At 42.9% G+C, this 15,475-nt stretch overlaps 1 protein-coding gene across 2 annotated transcripts in view; it reads left to right on the forward strand.

The window, feature by feature from the left end:
- Window positions 1–15,475, forward strand: part of EXOC2 (exocyst complex component 2) — a 194,424-nt gene that overhangs the window by 19,309 nt on the left and 159,640 nt on the right. For both annotated transcript variants that reach the window (XM_006143053.3, XM_027769779.1), the window contains exons 5-6: window positions 6,664–6,777; window positions 8,255–8,379. In XM_006143053.3, the coding sequence (XP_006143115.1) occupies window positions 6,664–6,777; window positions 8,255–8,379 (239 nt within the window). The remainder of the gene's footprint in view (window positions 1–6,663; window positions 6,778–8,254; window positions 8,380–15,475) is intronic.

The following is a 15,475-nucleotide window of genomic DNA, read 5'->3' on the forward strand; positions in this document are numbered from 1 at the left end:
TGAAAGGTTGAGGTGAGTCATCTGGACTTTCGTATCAGTGGTCCTATGGGAGCTTCATTGATTCTGGCACTGTCATTTATTATCTGTGTTTCCCAGATCATCCATTTCATATTTTTGAGGTATTTGCATAAAACATCAGTAAAGGCTCAGGTGGTGGGCAGTGGTAACACAGTTGGATTCACATGGGAAGATCCATGGATTCACACTCAGGGACTCTGAGCACATCATGTGTGTGAGAGCCCGTGATCCCGACTGGCTGAAGACTGGGGGTGGGCCATTGTGTCAAGACCCTGTTGGGTCTCTTTGTCTCTCTTTATCTCTCTTTCTCATAGACGAAATAAATAAGCTTACAAGAAATGTCAGTAGATATTTAGGCTTATATTTTGGGACAGATTATCGAATCTAGATGCCTTCAGCTACAAGTAACAGAAACTGAACATTTATTTGGCTTATTCTTGTAATATACAAGGTCCAAAGACGGTAGACTTCAAGTTTGGTTGTGTCAGTGGCTCAATCATAACACCAAGGTATGAAGAACCGGCTTTGCTGTTCTGCTGCCTTTAGCATAAAACTGATTTCCTTTGTACTTGCAAAATGGCGTTAGCAGTTCCTGGGGTTGAGAATAGACACAATGAAGTCTAGAGGCAGAAAGATCCTATCACTTCTTGGTTTCCTTTTTAAAAGTATGAAGACCTTTCCCAGAAACACTCCAGTAGATTTTTTTCCTTAGGCATTACTTCTGATAAAAGGGTCAACGTTGTAAATATCAGTGACAATGTGATCGGGATGGTTGGCTTCGGCTGGTCGATCGCTCCACTGTAAAGGTGCAAGTCCTAGGCTGTGTGGGATTCCAGTAGCAGAGAGGGCCTGGAGTGGTTACCGGGTCATCAGCCAACAGTATCTGCTAAAAATGAGATCTTTTGAGTACAAGGATAACTCTGGACTCAACTGTACGATCTGGGGAAAATGGACATCTCTGTGTTGGAATTTCACCATCTTGAAAATAATTTTTATCTTATTTTTATAATTCGTGGTGTAGGTCTCAGTAACTTTTTTCCAGTGTATTTATTTATGGGTGTACATAATTTGCCAAAGGGCATGTATGTTCACTGGGGGGAGAGAGAGAGTGAGCGAGCGAGCGAGAAGGAAAGTGAGAAAGTACCTCCCCACGGGGCATCGTAACACCATCATCCCATTTCCTCCATTTTTTTTTTTTTTGAGAGATTTTTCACTATAGGGCGCATGCGCTCGCCAGACAGACAGAGAGAGACATAGAGACAGAAAGCGAGAAATCACCCCCCAGGGGGGATGGTCACACCGCAATCCCTTCTCCTCCATTCTCCTCTCGGGATCTTGGGCACGACGCACACGCGCCCGGCGTGAGTTTTAAGCCACCGGGTCCGGGACGCGAACTGCGGTCGACTACGTGGGAGTCCAGCGACATAGCCATTACGCTAACTGCTGGTTCCCCGATTTCCTCCATTTCTTTCTCCTTTTGGGATTTTTGGGCATGCGCACATATAGACACATGGACACACGCTGGCATGTTTTTCCAAGACTCTGAGTCCCTAGGTCTGGTACTTGAATCACACAGTCAGCCATGTGGGATCTGGCCACCTTCACCACCACTCCACCAATTGGCCCCTTTTCTTCCAATTTAATAGATATAGTTAAGATTGGTAAAGAGTTTTAATGTCTTCAGTAAGGAAGCACTGAAGAATAAACTCTCTTAGGGCTGAGTAAGCGTGAAAGTTTGGGGACTAGGAGATGGTGTTTTGACCAAGAGATCCAGTACCTTTCCAGTTCTGCTCAGTGCATTTAGGCTTCTGAAGAACCTGTGAGTATGTGGGAGATGAGTTTCTAGTAGGGGGTTGATGCTTCCACTCTCAGCTTCAAGCTCTGTGTATGGAGATGGGGCCTCACTTCTCCTCACCTCTCATCCTAATGCCAAGTCTCAATTTCAGAATCTCCTCCCCTTGTTCCATCCTTGCCCTGTGAATGGAGTGATGAGCAGGTGACTGAACAGAGCAGAGTGCGGAGCCTGTGTAGGCCTCACCACTCCACGGAGTCTTGCTCTTACTGGGGATTCTACTCCTGGTAAATGTAGACAGGTCTTTCCTGCCCCCTGAGGATGATGTAGAGGGAAGTCTCTCTGGGGTTAGAGTTTCTTAGCAGGTCATCTAGAGCTCTCACTGGACACTGGGCTTTTATCTTTGATATAACTAAGATCAGTCTATATTTGTGAAGATAACAAGTTGGTGCATCATAACAAATGTTACTGAAGTTTAAGAATCAGGTGAACTTGGGACACGCACATGGCTTAGTTACATCGCTGATTCCTGTGTAGTCAACTGCAGTTCGAGACAACCCAGTGGCTTAACACTCATGTCAAGTGCGTGTGTGTACATGTACAAGATCCCGAGAGGAGAATGGAGGAGAAGGAATTACAGCATGGCCATCCCCCTGGGGGGTGATTTCTCACTTTCTGTCTCTGTCTTTCTCCATCTCTCTGGTGAGCATATGTGTTCTATAGCAAAAATCTCTCTCTTAAAAAAAAAAAAAAAAAAAGAATTAGGTGAACTTTAAGTCTTGTGTATAGAATACGAAGTTCTGGATCACTGTGGGTTTACATTCTTTCAGTACCACCATTTTAATTATTTTAATAGTTTAATTTACAACCCTTTTTATATGTGCCATGTACATTTTACTTGTTTTAGCTAAATATATTGAGCATGATTTAGCTGTCAGACCGTGGGCACTATGTAGTCTTCGCCATTTGTCATGGAGTACACTAGCATACTCCTGTATTTTTGAGTGGTGTGTCTGTCTTTTTCCTTTTATTTTACTTGCTGTCATTGTGACAGAGGTTCTCTCTTGATGTCAGTTCTTACTGCTAGCCACCCCTCTTCACTCCTGCTACAGCTATGCCCAGGGAAGCACCCAACCAAAATAAAACTTTCCGAGGTTTGATGGAGTGAGACAGAAGCTCACTATGACTTCTCAAAGTTCCTCTTCACTTGTTTTTTCTCAGATGTGTCCTTAATACGTGAGTTTGGAATTAATCCCCGTTAGATGAAGATTTCTTGTATTGAGGTATTTGTCAAGACTATGAGTAGTAGGAATTGAGTTGATACCAGGTGATTCCATAGAACCTTTTTTTTTTTTTTGAGAGGTTTTTTTCACTATAGGGCGCGTGTGCTCACCAGACAGACAGAGAGAGACAGAGAGACAGAAAGCGAGAAATCACCCCCCAGGGGGGATGGTCATGCTGCAATCCCTTCTTCTCCGTTCTCCTCTCGGGATCTTGGGCACACACGCACACGCGCCCGGCGTGAGTTTTAAGCCACTGGGTCCAGGACACGAACCACGGTCGACTACGTGGGAGTTCAGAGCGACATAGCCATTATGCTAATTGCTGGTTCCCGATTCCATAGAACTTTTGATTTTTTTGTATTATTTCACATTATGAGCAAGTGGCGTGTTAGGCACGCAGAGAATTCCAGTATAGAAAAGTTAGGCTGATAGAAACACAGTCTGAATGCCACCTCATTCCCCTCCCACTCATGGTCACAGACCTCACTGACTGGTCATGGTGTTCTTTTCAGCTGTGATTAGATACAGGCATGCAACTCCCTAGAGCACTCGAGACAGACACTCCTGTTAGCCAGACCAAGCTCAAGATGGAGCCTGGGTCGGGTCGCCAGGAAGGGCCATGTCGGAGCCCATTGCTCCCCTCAGCCATCGTATTGCCCAGAGGTTCTAACTTAGAGGCACGGTGTGCACATAAATCAAACGGGAGCTTCCAAAAGTGACAGGATTTTCTTAGTATCAGAGCCAGCATGAAGAATCTAAACCAAAATGCATTTTTAAAAATGCACAGTGCTTCACCTTCCTGTCAGAGATTGCTGACTGCTGAAGATGACCAAGAAGCTAGTGTGGGCACACCCGCATCGTCACCGGTGTTGACGCTGCAGACCGCCAGCTTCTGAAGTCTGTGTGGAACTCCGAGGTTGACTTAGCCTCAGAATGAACCAAACTGAGGTGATGCCAGCACACGTAAGCTCTCATCACGTCTTCTTTTCTGTCATCACAGTTTTCTCTATCAGGGTATTCTTTCCTTTCTAATTAAAAGAAAGATAGCCCATAGTGAAAAGAGGCCATATGTCACAGGCCATATGGAATGGCCTCCTCTTTTCTCTGCCTGAGGTACTCTCAGAGGAGATGGCCTATTCTAACGGAAAAGTGGCATTTAATATCCAGGACTGTCCTTTCAGGGAACATGAAGGGAGAGAGTAGGGGGTGGCTTTGTGCAGAGGTTTCTTAGGGGAGAACCACTCCAGGCTGTGAAGAGAGATGATGGAAGACCCTCTCCTGGTGGAGCTTCTGGGGGCTTCCAGGGGCTGCCGGGTGTAAGTGTTTCCTAAAGCTGTGAAACATAGTGCCCCGTGGAAAGCAGAGGTGGTTGCGCTGGGGAGCAGGGTGTTCCCTGGGATCAGCGGAACTCCTTCCTGGAAAGATGGGCTCCCAATCATTGGACTTGGACCTGAGTGTAGAGGGGCTCCAGCAGGGAGTTTCTGTGCAGTAAAATCCAGGGCAAGTGGAGGTGAGGAAAGCAAGCAGGAAGGAAGTGCGTCTTGTCATTGGAGGGGACCGCAGAGCAGCCTTCAGGGATCCTATGAAAATGGCCACAAGACTATGGCAGGCAAAGAGCACAGGCCACCCAGGGTAGTACCAGAGGGACAGTCCATTCTAGCCTTTCCCTCCAGCCCGTCTGTAACCTCTGCTGTTGGAAAGGAGCAAAGCCTGTCCTGCTTCTCCTCAGGCCAGCAGCCTGTCAACTATGAATCCCCAATGGGGAGAGGAAGGGAAAACATTGCCTGTGGGTGGAGGTGAGGCTGCCTGGGATCTGACTTGAGGCTGAGTGTGATAATGGTGTAGGACAGTCATGGGCTCTTCTCCAGTGGGTAGTTCCCTCACTGGATCCATTTTAAGGAGATACTGGGCTATAAAACAATGTGTCCTGTTTATACCTCCTGGGGTGGGCTTGTCCAGTGTATCGGAGTGGGATACATTTCAGTGAGGGGGGGTCCGCAGATCAGAGGAACAGTAAAAATGAAATGCTATGCACAGGGAAGTTTAATCCATTCGAAGTTGCTGAAGCTTCAGATTTGAGGATGAGAGTAACAGGAACGAGTCCTGAAAGATGAACAGGTTCAGCTCCTGGAGATGCATGGCAGCAGAGCTCATGCTTCATCCTGCAGTTGGGGAAGTGGAGACCAGCAGTGAGGCTGGGGGCCCTTGGCAGATGGGTCTGGTTATGGTACTTCTGTTCTCAGACACGTCTGGCATCTCAGCATGGAGCCTGACCTATAGTAAAAACTTAGTATTTGAATGAATAAGTAAATGATCCAGAAGTCAGTCTTAAAAATGTAGGCAAGGGGCTGGGAGGTAGCATAGTGGTTAAGGTGCTGGACTCCCACATAGCCGACTGTGGTTTGAGTCCTGGATCTGGCGGCTTGCTCTCTCACTCTCTCTGGTCAAACTAAACAGTAGTAATAAAAATAAATAAATAAATAAATAAATAAAATTTAAAAAATATATATCCCAGTCTGGTGACCTGGTGGTGGTTGGGGGAATCAGATCCACATGTCCAGGTGCAGTTTTAGTCTGAGCCTAGCGGCTTGAGGAATAAGCCAGACCCTCGTGTGTGGGTGCTCAGTCTTGACAGGATGGAGAAATGGAGGGGGAGGGGATTGTGACGTGACCATCCTCCATTAGGGGGTGCTTTCTCTCTTTCTCTCTCTCTCTCTCTCTCTTTGACAAATGATTTGTACCCTCTGGCAATTAAAAAAAAGTAGGCAAGATAAAGGAGCTGCGAATGATATGTGGCCTATTTCTACCACAGTGATCTTTTATCTTAAAGTGATTTTACACATGGACATATGAGTGCTATATATTTAGATCTATAGTTTCGTTAGTACTCTGGTGATTTCGTAGGCCTTAGTGTGTTTCAAAACGTCTTTCATGTAGGTCTTTAACAGAACACATTTTAGCAAAGTGTTTTAAAATTTCACTGTATCCAGATTTTGATTTTTACCTGGTGAGTGGGGAATGATTTCAGATTTTGATAGATTTCATACAGATGAAAAATAGGCCTGGTGTTTAAAACTCTCTTTAAGTCTTATTTCTGTATTTCAGCTATTTTCGCATCTTATGTGAGGGGACTTCAAAAATTTGTGGACAAGTGGAATTAAAATGTCAGTTTATTAAGGTGCAAAAAATTGGAAATCCATGCATAGACTTTTCATAATATGCATTTTCCATGAACTTTTTTGAAGACCTCCCCATAAATACAATCAAAGTTTACATGATAGGAAATCAGCCACAACATAGGAAATATATTTACATGCATAATATGTATATAAATATATTTGTTGTATATATTGTATGTATATACATACAAACTTAATATATACATACATACAAACTTAATATATACATACATACAAACTTAATTTCGATAATGTATTATGTATCATTTTAATGATTTATATTCATGTTTATTACAATAGGTGCTCAGTGATGTCTGTTACATTTTTAAAATGATAATAGTTGAAATATATATATAATATATATACTTTTTTCTTTTTTATTTTTCCTTAGAAGTAAATTTCCTCAGAAAGATTTAGAAATGCTGTTCCATGGAATGAGTGCTGACTTCACAAGTGAGAATTTTTCTGCTGCCTGGTATCTCATCGAGAATCACTCAACCACCAGGTTAGTGGGTGTTGGACCGGGAACTTGCAGCCCAGTACTGGAAACAGGATTATTCAGTAACTTGAGTTTAAGTTGGCTTGGTATACACTAACACTGGTTTTAGGTCTTTGAGCCCTTTGACTTTGGGTGAGTCCATGAACATCTTAGGGTATCAGTTCCCTTATTAGTAAATGACATTGTTAATTACTAGTGTCTCATTTCCTCCTGTCAATTACGTGTGTTTCATTATGCATGCAACTCATTATAACTTTGCAGAATCTTAGCTTGGTACCTGATCTGATGTATGTGTTTTCTATCTAAATAACAAAGAATTTTAAGACCTGGTTTGAAAATACAGAACATACTACCTTCTCTGATCCCCAAAATTAAAGTCGTGTATTCAGATTAAAGTGTTCCTTTGTTCTTGCTAATTACATTTTACCCACTCTATAATAGCAGATTTGTGACATATTTGCAATTGATTAAAATAATTATAATGTGACACATTTGGATAAATGGATGATTTATTGCTTCAAAGATATCTTCTTGGCAAGTCCGCTTATTGGGAAACATTTGGATAAATGGATGATTTATTCCTTCAAAGATATCTTCTTGGCAAGTCCGCTTCTTGAAATATACTTTATTATAAAGAGAAAATGTAAGGAAAAGTTGATACAACCCAAATACATTTCGGTTGATGGAATTTTAAAGCAAGTATCAAAAGGAATTCTTTCATCATAAAGATGGCTCTAATTTGACATTATGTATGTGCTCTTTCAGTTATTACAAGTCAGAATTGATCTTTCTTTTCTTTGTAGGGCTATTGTGATATTCAAGAATAATGTATATTCCAAGTTTTATAGCCATATTTTCTTAGCTCAAGTGGAAATAAAAGTTCTGAAGTACATAGCCAATCTTTCTATTTTTTCTTTGATTTAGATAAAGGGACAAAATATTGTGGTCTTCTCTGTTGTTTATATTGCTGGTGACCCAGAGGTTTTAGGTTATTTTATTAAGTTAAGAGAACTGAGTATTAATATATTAAGGATAACATTATACTCCATGTTCCAATATATCTAAATGAATGTACAGAGGCGTGAGTCCTACCTTTGAATTGCTCATCACTGGATGATGTGTCTTTCTGCAGAAAGACGATGTTCAAAACTCTTTATCTGAAAAAATCATATATACTAGATACAGGCTATAAAAATATCTACACACATACTTTTAGGTGTCTGCTATTTTGGTATTAAGTTCTTAGAGGGCTAGAGAACTCTTTTATAACTGTTGTAATTTAAGCATTCACGATAAATAAAAGGTTTCGGTCTAGGTACAAATTTGAGTCTTTCATTCTTGGTTGATTTCATATTATTTTAACATGTCTGCTTCTTAACGTAGGTTTCAGGATTCCTAGTATTTTTTACACTTAACGAACGATCTTATTCCTTTGTTTGCTCATTAGGAGTCTCAAACATGTGGTTTCTTTATTACATTTCAGTTTCGAACAGCTCAAAACGGCAGTCACCAACCTCAAGAGACAGGCTAATAAGAAGAGTGAAGGCAGTCTTGCCTACGTGAAAGGGGGTCTCAGTACATTCTTTGAAGCACAAGATGCTCTCTCAGGTAAGGGGATCCTCGAAGCCATCTGCTGGGAGCTTCCACAAGGGAAACCCGACACTGTGCTTGCCGAGTGTTTACAGGGTGCGACGTTGGGTCTGTATTTATAAAAGCAGAGATCTAAAATGTGCCATAAATATTTGTTGCAGACTAGGCTGGAATCTCTTTGAAGGCTTGGTACTTTAAATATTTGTCTCTGAGGCTTCTGGTGACCCATGGTACATGTGTGAAGTGGGAAACCGCCTCTCTAGGATACCCAGTCTCCAGGCCTGATAAGAAATTAGAAATTGAACTCCAATGGGTAGAATTCTAGATTTCTTAATGGCATTTTACAGCCATCAGTATCTTATACAAGTGACTGCTTCTTTTTTCTTCTTTGTCTTTGGAGAGGTTTCGCTATAGCGCGCGTGCACTCGCCAGAAAGACAAAGAGAGACAGAGAGATAGAAAGCGAGAAATCATCCCCCGGGGGTCTGGCCACACCACAGTCCCTTCTCCTCCATTCTCCTCTCAGGATCTTGGGCACACATGCACACGCGCCTGGTGTGAGTTTAAGCCACTGGGTCCGGGACTTGAACCATGGTCGACTACATGGGAATCCAGCGACATAGCCATTACGCTAACTGCTGGTCCCGTGACTGCTTCTTTATATGAGACCCGATGTGTGTGCAGCACGGAAAGGATTGATGATAATACATCCTCGTTTTCAGCTTCCTCCTTGCCAGCCCCTGCACATACACAGTTCGCTGTCCCTTGTCTATGTCACCGTCTTCATGTGTGAGAGGAACTGTAGTAAGGGGAAACAGCATGGCTGAGTCATTGCAATGAAAGGTGTTAGATATTTTTAAATGACCTTTAACTAATAAAAATGGAATTCTTGTTTACCTAGTAAAAAGTAAAATGTATTAATGAACGTTAGCCCCAATTTTTTATAAGTTTAAAATGCCTGTAACTAAGTACTTCTGTAGCTAAGTATTTATAACTCTTTTGTTTATTTTTTTGAGAGAGATTTTTACTATAGGGGTGTAGGCACTTGTTGGAGAGAGAGACAGACAGAAAGTGAGAAATTGCCCCCCACGGGGGATGGCCATCCCACAGTCCCTTCTCTTTCATTATCCTCAGGATTTTGGGCACACACACAAACACACACACACACACACACACACACACACACACACGCCTGACATGAGTTTAAGCCACTGGGTCCAGGACTTGAACTGCGATTGACTACATGGAAGTTCAGTGATGGAGAAGTCCAGTGATGTAAGCATTACGCCATCTGCTGGTCCCAGTATTTATAACTCTTAACAGTATTTTAATAGCCCATACAAGAAAGACACTTTTTTTTTTTTAATTAATTTGTGTTTTTAAAGTACAGGTACTTTATTTTTTTCCTTAAGGATTTTGCCATAGGGCTTGTGCACTCACTGCAGAGAGACAGAGAGGGGAAAAGTGAAAACTCACCCCCCAACCCCCTGGAGGGGTTGCCTGCACCACATCCTTTCTCTTCCATTCTCCCCTTAAGATTTGGGGCATATATGCACACACACGTCTGGCTTGATTTTTCAAGCTTCTGGGCCCAGGACTCACACCGTGGTCAGCTGTGTGGGAGTCTAGCACTTTAACCACCACACCACCTGCTGGTCCCACCCTATTGTTATTTTTAAAATCTCTGTCTCATGTGCCAGTCATGCTCAATTGACCCCTGACACGTTAAATGTGTTCCTGACGCGCTCTGTTCTTGTAGGTAAAGGTTAGAGATGAGAATACCTAGAAAGGGAACAGAGGAACCAGGTGGTCTTGAGTCAGTACTCCGTGTCTGTGTTTCTCAGTGTGTGTTCCGCTTTTCTTTTTTCTTATCTCCCTCTCTTCTTTTCTTTCCTGCTCTTCCTTTCCCACCCCCTCCCCTCCCCTCCCTCCCTCCCTCCCTTCCTTCTTCCTTCCTTCCGTCTTTCTTTTTTTTCGAAGAGGTTTTTGCTATAGGGTGCTTGCGCTCGCCAGACAGACAGAGACAGACAGAGATACAGAAAGCGAGAAATCACCCCCCAAAGGGGGATGACCATGCCACAATCCCTTCTCCTCCATTCTCCTCCCGGGATCTTGGGCACGCAAACACACATGCCCGGCGTGAGTTTTAAGCCACTGGGTCTGGGACGCGAACTGCAGTCGACTACATGGGAGTCCAGTGACATAGCCCTTAGGCTAACTGCTGGTCCCCATCCATCTTTCTTTTTGCCAGAGGGCTTGGGTGCTTGCCAGAGATGGAGGACAGGAGGACGCACCTCCTAAGGGAGTATAGTATGCTGTAATCTTTTCTCCTCCATTTTTTTTCATCCTATTGCCATGCGGGGCATTCGTGCACACATACCCAATGTGTTTTTAAAGCCGCTGGGGCTAGTATTCAGCCATGTGGGATATACCTCTGTTAGGCAGCAGGGCTGGCCTTATTTTTGCTTTTCTGTTATGAACATTTTCAAACATGCTAAAAGTAGAGATGAAAATATAATTAACCTCCCATATATCTGTCACTTACAGTTAACAATTACTAATATTTTTCCATACTAACTTTATTGCTGTATTTTTGAGATAGGTTTGTGTTATGCTGATATATTTTATTTATTCCTTTTTTTTTTTTTTTTTGGAGAGTTTTTGGCTATAGGGCGTGTGCACTCGCCAGAAAGACAGAGAGAGACAGAGAGACAGAAAGTGAGAAATCACCCCCCACGGGGGATGGCCATGCTGCAATCCCTTCTTCTTCATTCTCCTCTCAGGATCTTGGGCATGCACGCACACGCACCTGGTGTGAGTTTAAGCCACCGGGTCCGGGACTCGAATTGTGATCGACTACATGGGAGTCCAGCGACATAGCCATTCCGCTAAGTGCTGGTCTCTATTCATTTTTTTAAAGAGAGTAGCTTTTTATAGAGTCTGTGTACTCACTGGAGAGACAGCAAGAGGTAGAGACAGAAAACTTGAAATTGCTCCCCCGGGGGAATGGACATGGCGTGATTCCTTCTCCTCCATTCTCCTCTTGGGATTTTGGACACACATGCACACCCTCCTCGTATGAATTTCAAGTCTCCTTATCTGTGACTTGTCCATGTGATAATTCAGCAATGTACCCATTACACCATCTGCTGGTCCCAATTGCTGATAGATTTTAAAGCAATCTCGAGCAGTGTGACATTTCTCTCCTGCGTACCTTAGTGTGAACCACAACCCCACTACTAGTTATGTGTCTTAAAAGGAAGTCAGTGTGCCGTGGAGACAACCTGCATCTTAATGTTTGTCGTAGCACTATTCACAGGAGGCAGGCTATGGAGTCTGTCCATGTGTCTGTGAGCTAACTGATGGATAAGGAAAATGTGTGTACACACACACACACACACACACACATGATGGATAAGAAAAATGTGTACACACACACACACACACACACTGAGTTACTATTCAGCCATTGAAAAGAATGAAGTCATTTTATTCGAGATTCCACGGGCAGGCCTGGAGGACATTGTGTAAAGCAGTATAAGCCAGGCACAGACTGTTTTTAAATACCTGTCAGCTTTCTGAAACTGTGCCAGAGATACAAAAAGGAGGGGAAGGCATCTTCGCTCAGGGTGTACCACTTGATAGATACATTATCAATGCCTGATGAATCACATGATTGAAATTGAGGTCATTTTTAATAACATGACAGAGAAATCTGCCTCCTTGATTTTTGGTTCTGTGAACTTTTTCTTTATATGATCAGTATGTTTTCTCTGTGAATTTTGCTGACTTGAGTTTGCTTGATATTAATAAGACAGTTTAACTGCAAAGTTAGGAGCAGTTCCTGAGGTTTGCTAATTTGCTAAAAGAACTCAAAGAACTCATTAAAAGCTGTTGCACTCGCAGTTATGGTTTCTGACAGGGAAGAGAGACAGACTGCAGTCAGCCAGGGAAGGGCTGTGTCGGGCAGGGTCTAGGAGAGTCCCCTGTGGGGATTCCAGTTACTGTCTCCCGGTGGGATCACCGACAGCCGTGGCTTTCCTGGAACTGTGTGTGACTGTTTCATCCCCAGATCTGGTCTGTCTTTTTCTGTCCATCCCAATCAGTTATGCAGTTAGTAGATGTTTTCATCTTTAAGTTTTTGTTATTGTCTGTTTTTTTTTTTTTTCCCAGTGTGTACTCACAGGTATGGTAATTAGACTTGACAAGAAGTGTGTCTAGCTCTAACTTGCCTACTGGCGTGGTTAGTGATTTTCTTTCTTTCTTTTTTTTTTAAATTGTATTCTGCAAAAATGTTCCCAGCATTGTTCACTTTCTCATGGCTGTGGAGAGCAGCCAATCTGAAAACATGTGATTAAAACATGTGACCTGTAGACACAGGCAGATATGCGCTTTTGTAAGCGACTCTAGCAGGGCTGAGAAGCATCTACATACTAAAGCAATACCTGCCTGTTGTCAATGGCTGTCTTCCTGTTGTTGATACCCAATACTCCAGTACTGCCCAGTATCAGGCTAAAGGAAGTCACATGCATTTATCAGATTGTCCCCCCAAAAAGATCTGAGAAATTACTTGGCCCCAGTCATTTTCACATCTTCAGACAATTTACATCCCAAAACAACTGACTTTGCATTCTGATTTCTCCTCCCTTATTCTCTTTGCATTCCACTTCCTTCTTCCTCATTCCTTTTGCATCCCATTTCCCCTTCCCCCATTTTCTGTCCTTTAACAGAATAAACCTGAGGCTGGTTCAGGTCGCAACTTCTCAGTCAGAGAAGCTGTACCCACCCAACCCTGACTTTTCTATACTTGTGTGTCTTTGTGTGTTTGTTACTGCGTCTGTTTCTAATCCACAGCCTTCCCCACTCAGAGAAACGTGTTCATGCCAAGCTGGTCCCGGCACATGGCTGCCACTCTGTGTCCTTCTGGTACCTGGAAGTCTTGGCATGCAGCAAGGTATTAGCAGCTGCTGTTCCCACCCATCCTCATGGGTCCATGTAGTGTTTGTGGAGCTTCCTATAATGTTAAAGGTTGTATAGTGTTTAGGGAGCTTCTCAAAGGCCTCTTTGAACTCCTCACTGCTGGCTGTTTGTTTTTTTTTTTTTTAAAGAGAGATTTTTTTTTTTGCTGTAGAGTGCGTATACTCACTAAAGATACAGAGACAGAAAGCAAGAAATTACCCCCAAGGCAGGTGAGGGCCACGAGGCAATCCCTTTTTCTTCATTCTTCTCTTGGGATCTTGGGCACGCATGCACACCTACCCAGCATGAGGGTTAAGCCAGAGGTCTGGGACTTGAACCCGGTCGGCTATGTGGGAGTCTAGCAACGTAACCTTTATGCCATCTACTGGTCTTGCATCCTTTGTTTTGATGACCACTTCCTGAATGTCCCTTGAGCTTGCATAGTTAGTACGCTGTGTAGTTGCTTATGTTTTGGTGGGGTTTTTTTTTTTTGAGAGGTTTTTGCTATAGGGTGCATGCGCTCACCAGAAAGACAGAGAGAGACAGAAAAAGAGAAATTACCCCTGAGGGGGATGGCCCCGCTGCAATCCCTTCTCCTCCATTCTCCTCTCGGGATCTTGGGCACGCACGCACACACGCCCGGTGTGAGCTTAAGCCACCGAGTCTGGGACTGGAACCGCAGTCGACTACGTGGGAGTCCAGTGACATAGCCATTAGGCTAACTGCTGGTCCCCATAGTTGCTTGTTTTAAAGTGGGAAGTTCAGCATTATCACTTGATCTTTTGGGGAATAATTGTGGGCCAAAACTTTGTGAATGAATATTCTTTTTTTAAAGAAATAATTATTTATTTTATTCATTCATTCATTTATTTTGTAGTTTGAGCAGAGAGAGACAGGGTGAGAATGAGAGAGAGAGGAAGTGAGAAAGCAAGCCACCAGATTCAGGACTTGAACCCTGGTTGGCCATGTGGGAGTGTCCAGCGCCTTAACCACCATGCCACCTGCTGGTCCCCGTGAATGAATATTCTTTATGATTTACCGGAGTAAAGAGGCCAAAGAAGGAATAGCTCATACCGCTCACCCTGCTATTTGTCCCCCACCCCTTATCCCGGTTGATTCTGCCCTGCGAGGTGGTATGAGCTAGCTGTACATGACTTTGGGCACGTTTTGTTGTTAGTGTCTGTTGATGTGTAATGATAATCCAAGCAGGTGTGATTTTGTTTTTAGGACCCAGTTATCTAATTTATCATTAGTACCTATTAGTCTTCCATATAGTAGTTGCATTTATTTATTATTGGTGGGTTTTCTTCAATATAACTTGGGAAGAAAAGCAGTCATGTTATTTAGCCAATTTAGATAGAATTCTGCCACTGGACAAAAATGGAGTACAATGAGAACTAGAAGCTAAGTGTTTTAAAGGTGCTTTATAAATTTAAACTATTAATGCATTTTACTCTGATCTTTCTTTTCCTCCCACTTTACTAACCACAATCCTCAGAGGTTCATATACAGGCTAAATTAAGACAATGGCCTGTCTTAGCACAGCCCAGGATTTCAGAGATGGCTAAAAGGAAAGAGAAGTAGAAGGGAAAGGAGGAGGGACGAGGAAAGGTAACAGCAAAAAACTAGAAGAAGAAGAAGTATGGCCCTCAAAGCTGAAAACAGTCAGGTCGTTCATAGAAATAGTTTGGTTCAAGGCACAAGAGTGTTGATAGATGACCCTCTGTTTTTGGAGAGAAAAGATAACAAGTTGCATTTTTGAGACAAGAGAATATGTCTATTTAGCATAGTTCACTGTTTAGTATTTAATATTCTTGTAGCCATGCCAGTTTTACATATAGAAATATTTACCTAAATTGCTTCGTTTTAGTAAGGACTTAATAGGAGTGATTTGTATTGCGTCATGACCATTTATTCTTTTTATTCTTCTTCAAATTGCCAACAAAAATATATACCTTTCTACCTAAGCTAAAGGTATAAAGTGAAATTCATTCTAACATAGTATTTTGAAGTTGGTTTCCCCTTAAAAATGATAAAAATAGGGACCAGCAGTTAGCGTAATGGCTATGTCGCTGGGCTCCCATGTAGTCGACCGTGGTTCGCATCCCGGACCCAGTGGCTTGAAACTCAGGCTGGGCACGCGTGCGTGTGTGCGC

Source organism: Tupaia chinensis, unplaced genomic scaffold (genome assembly GCF_000334495.1).
Source record: "Tupaia chinensis unplaced genomic scaffold, TupChi_1.0 Scaffold000090_1, whole genome shotgun sequence".
In the NCBI taxonomy this organism is placed as follows: Eukaryota; Metazoa; Chordata; class Mammalia; order Scandentia; family Tupaiidae; genus Tupaia; species Tupaia belangeri.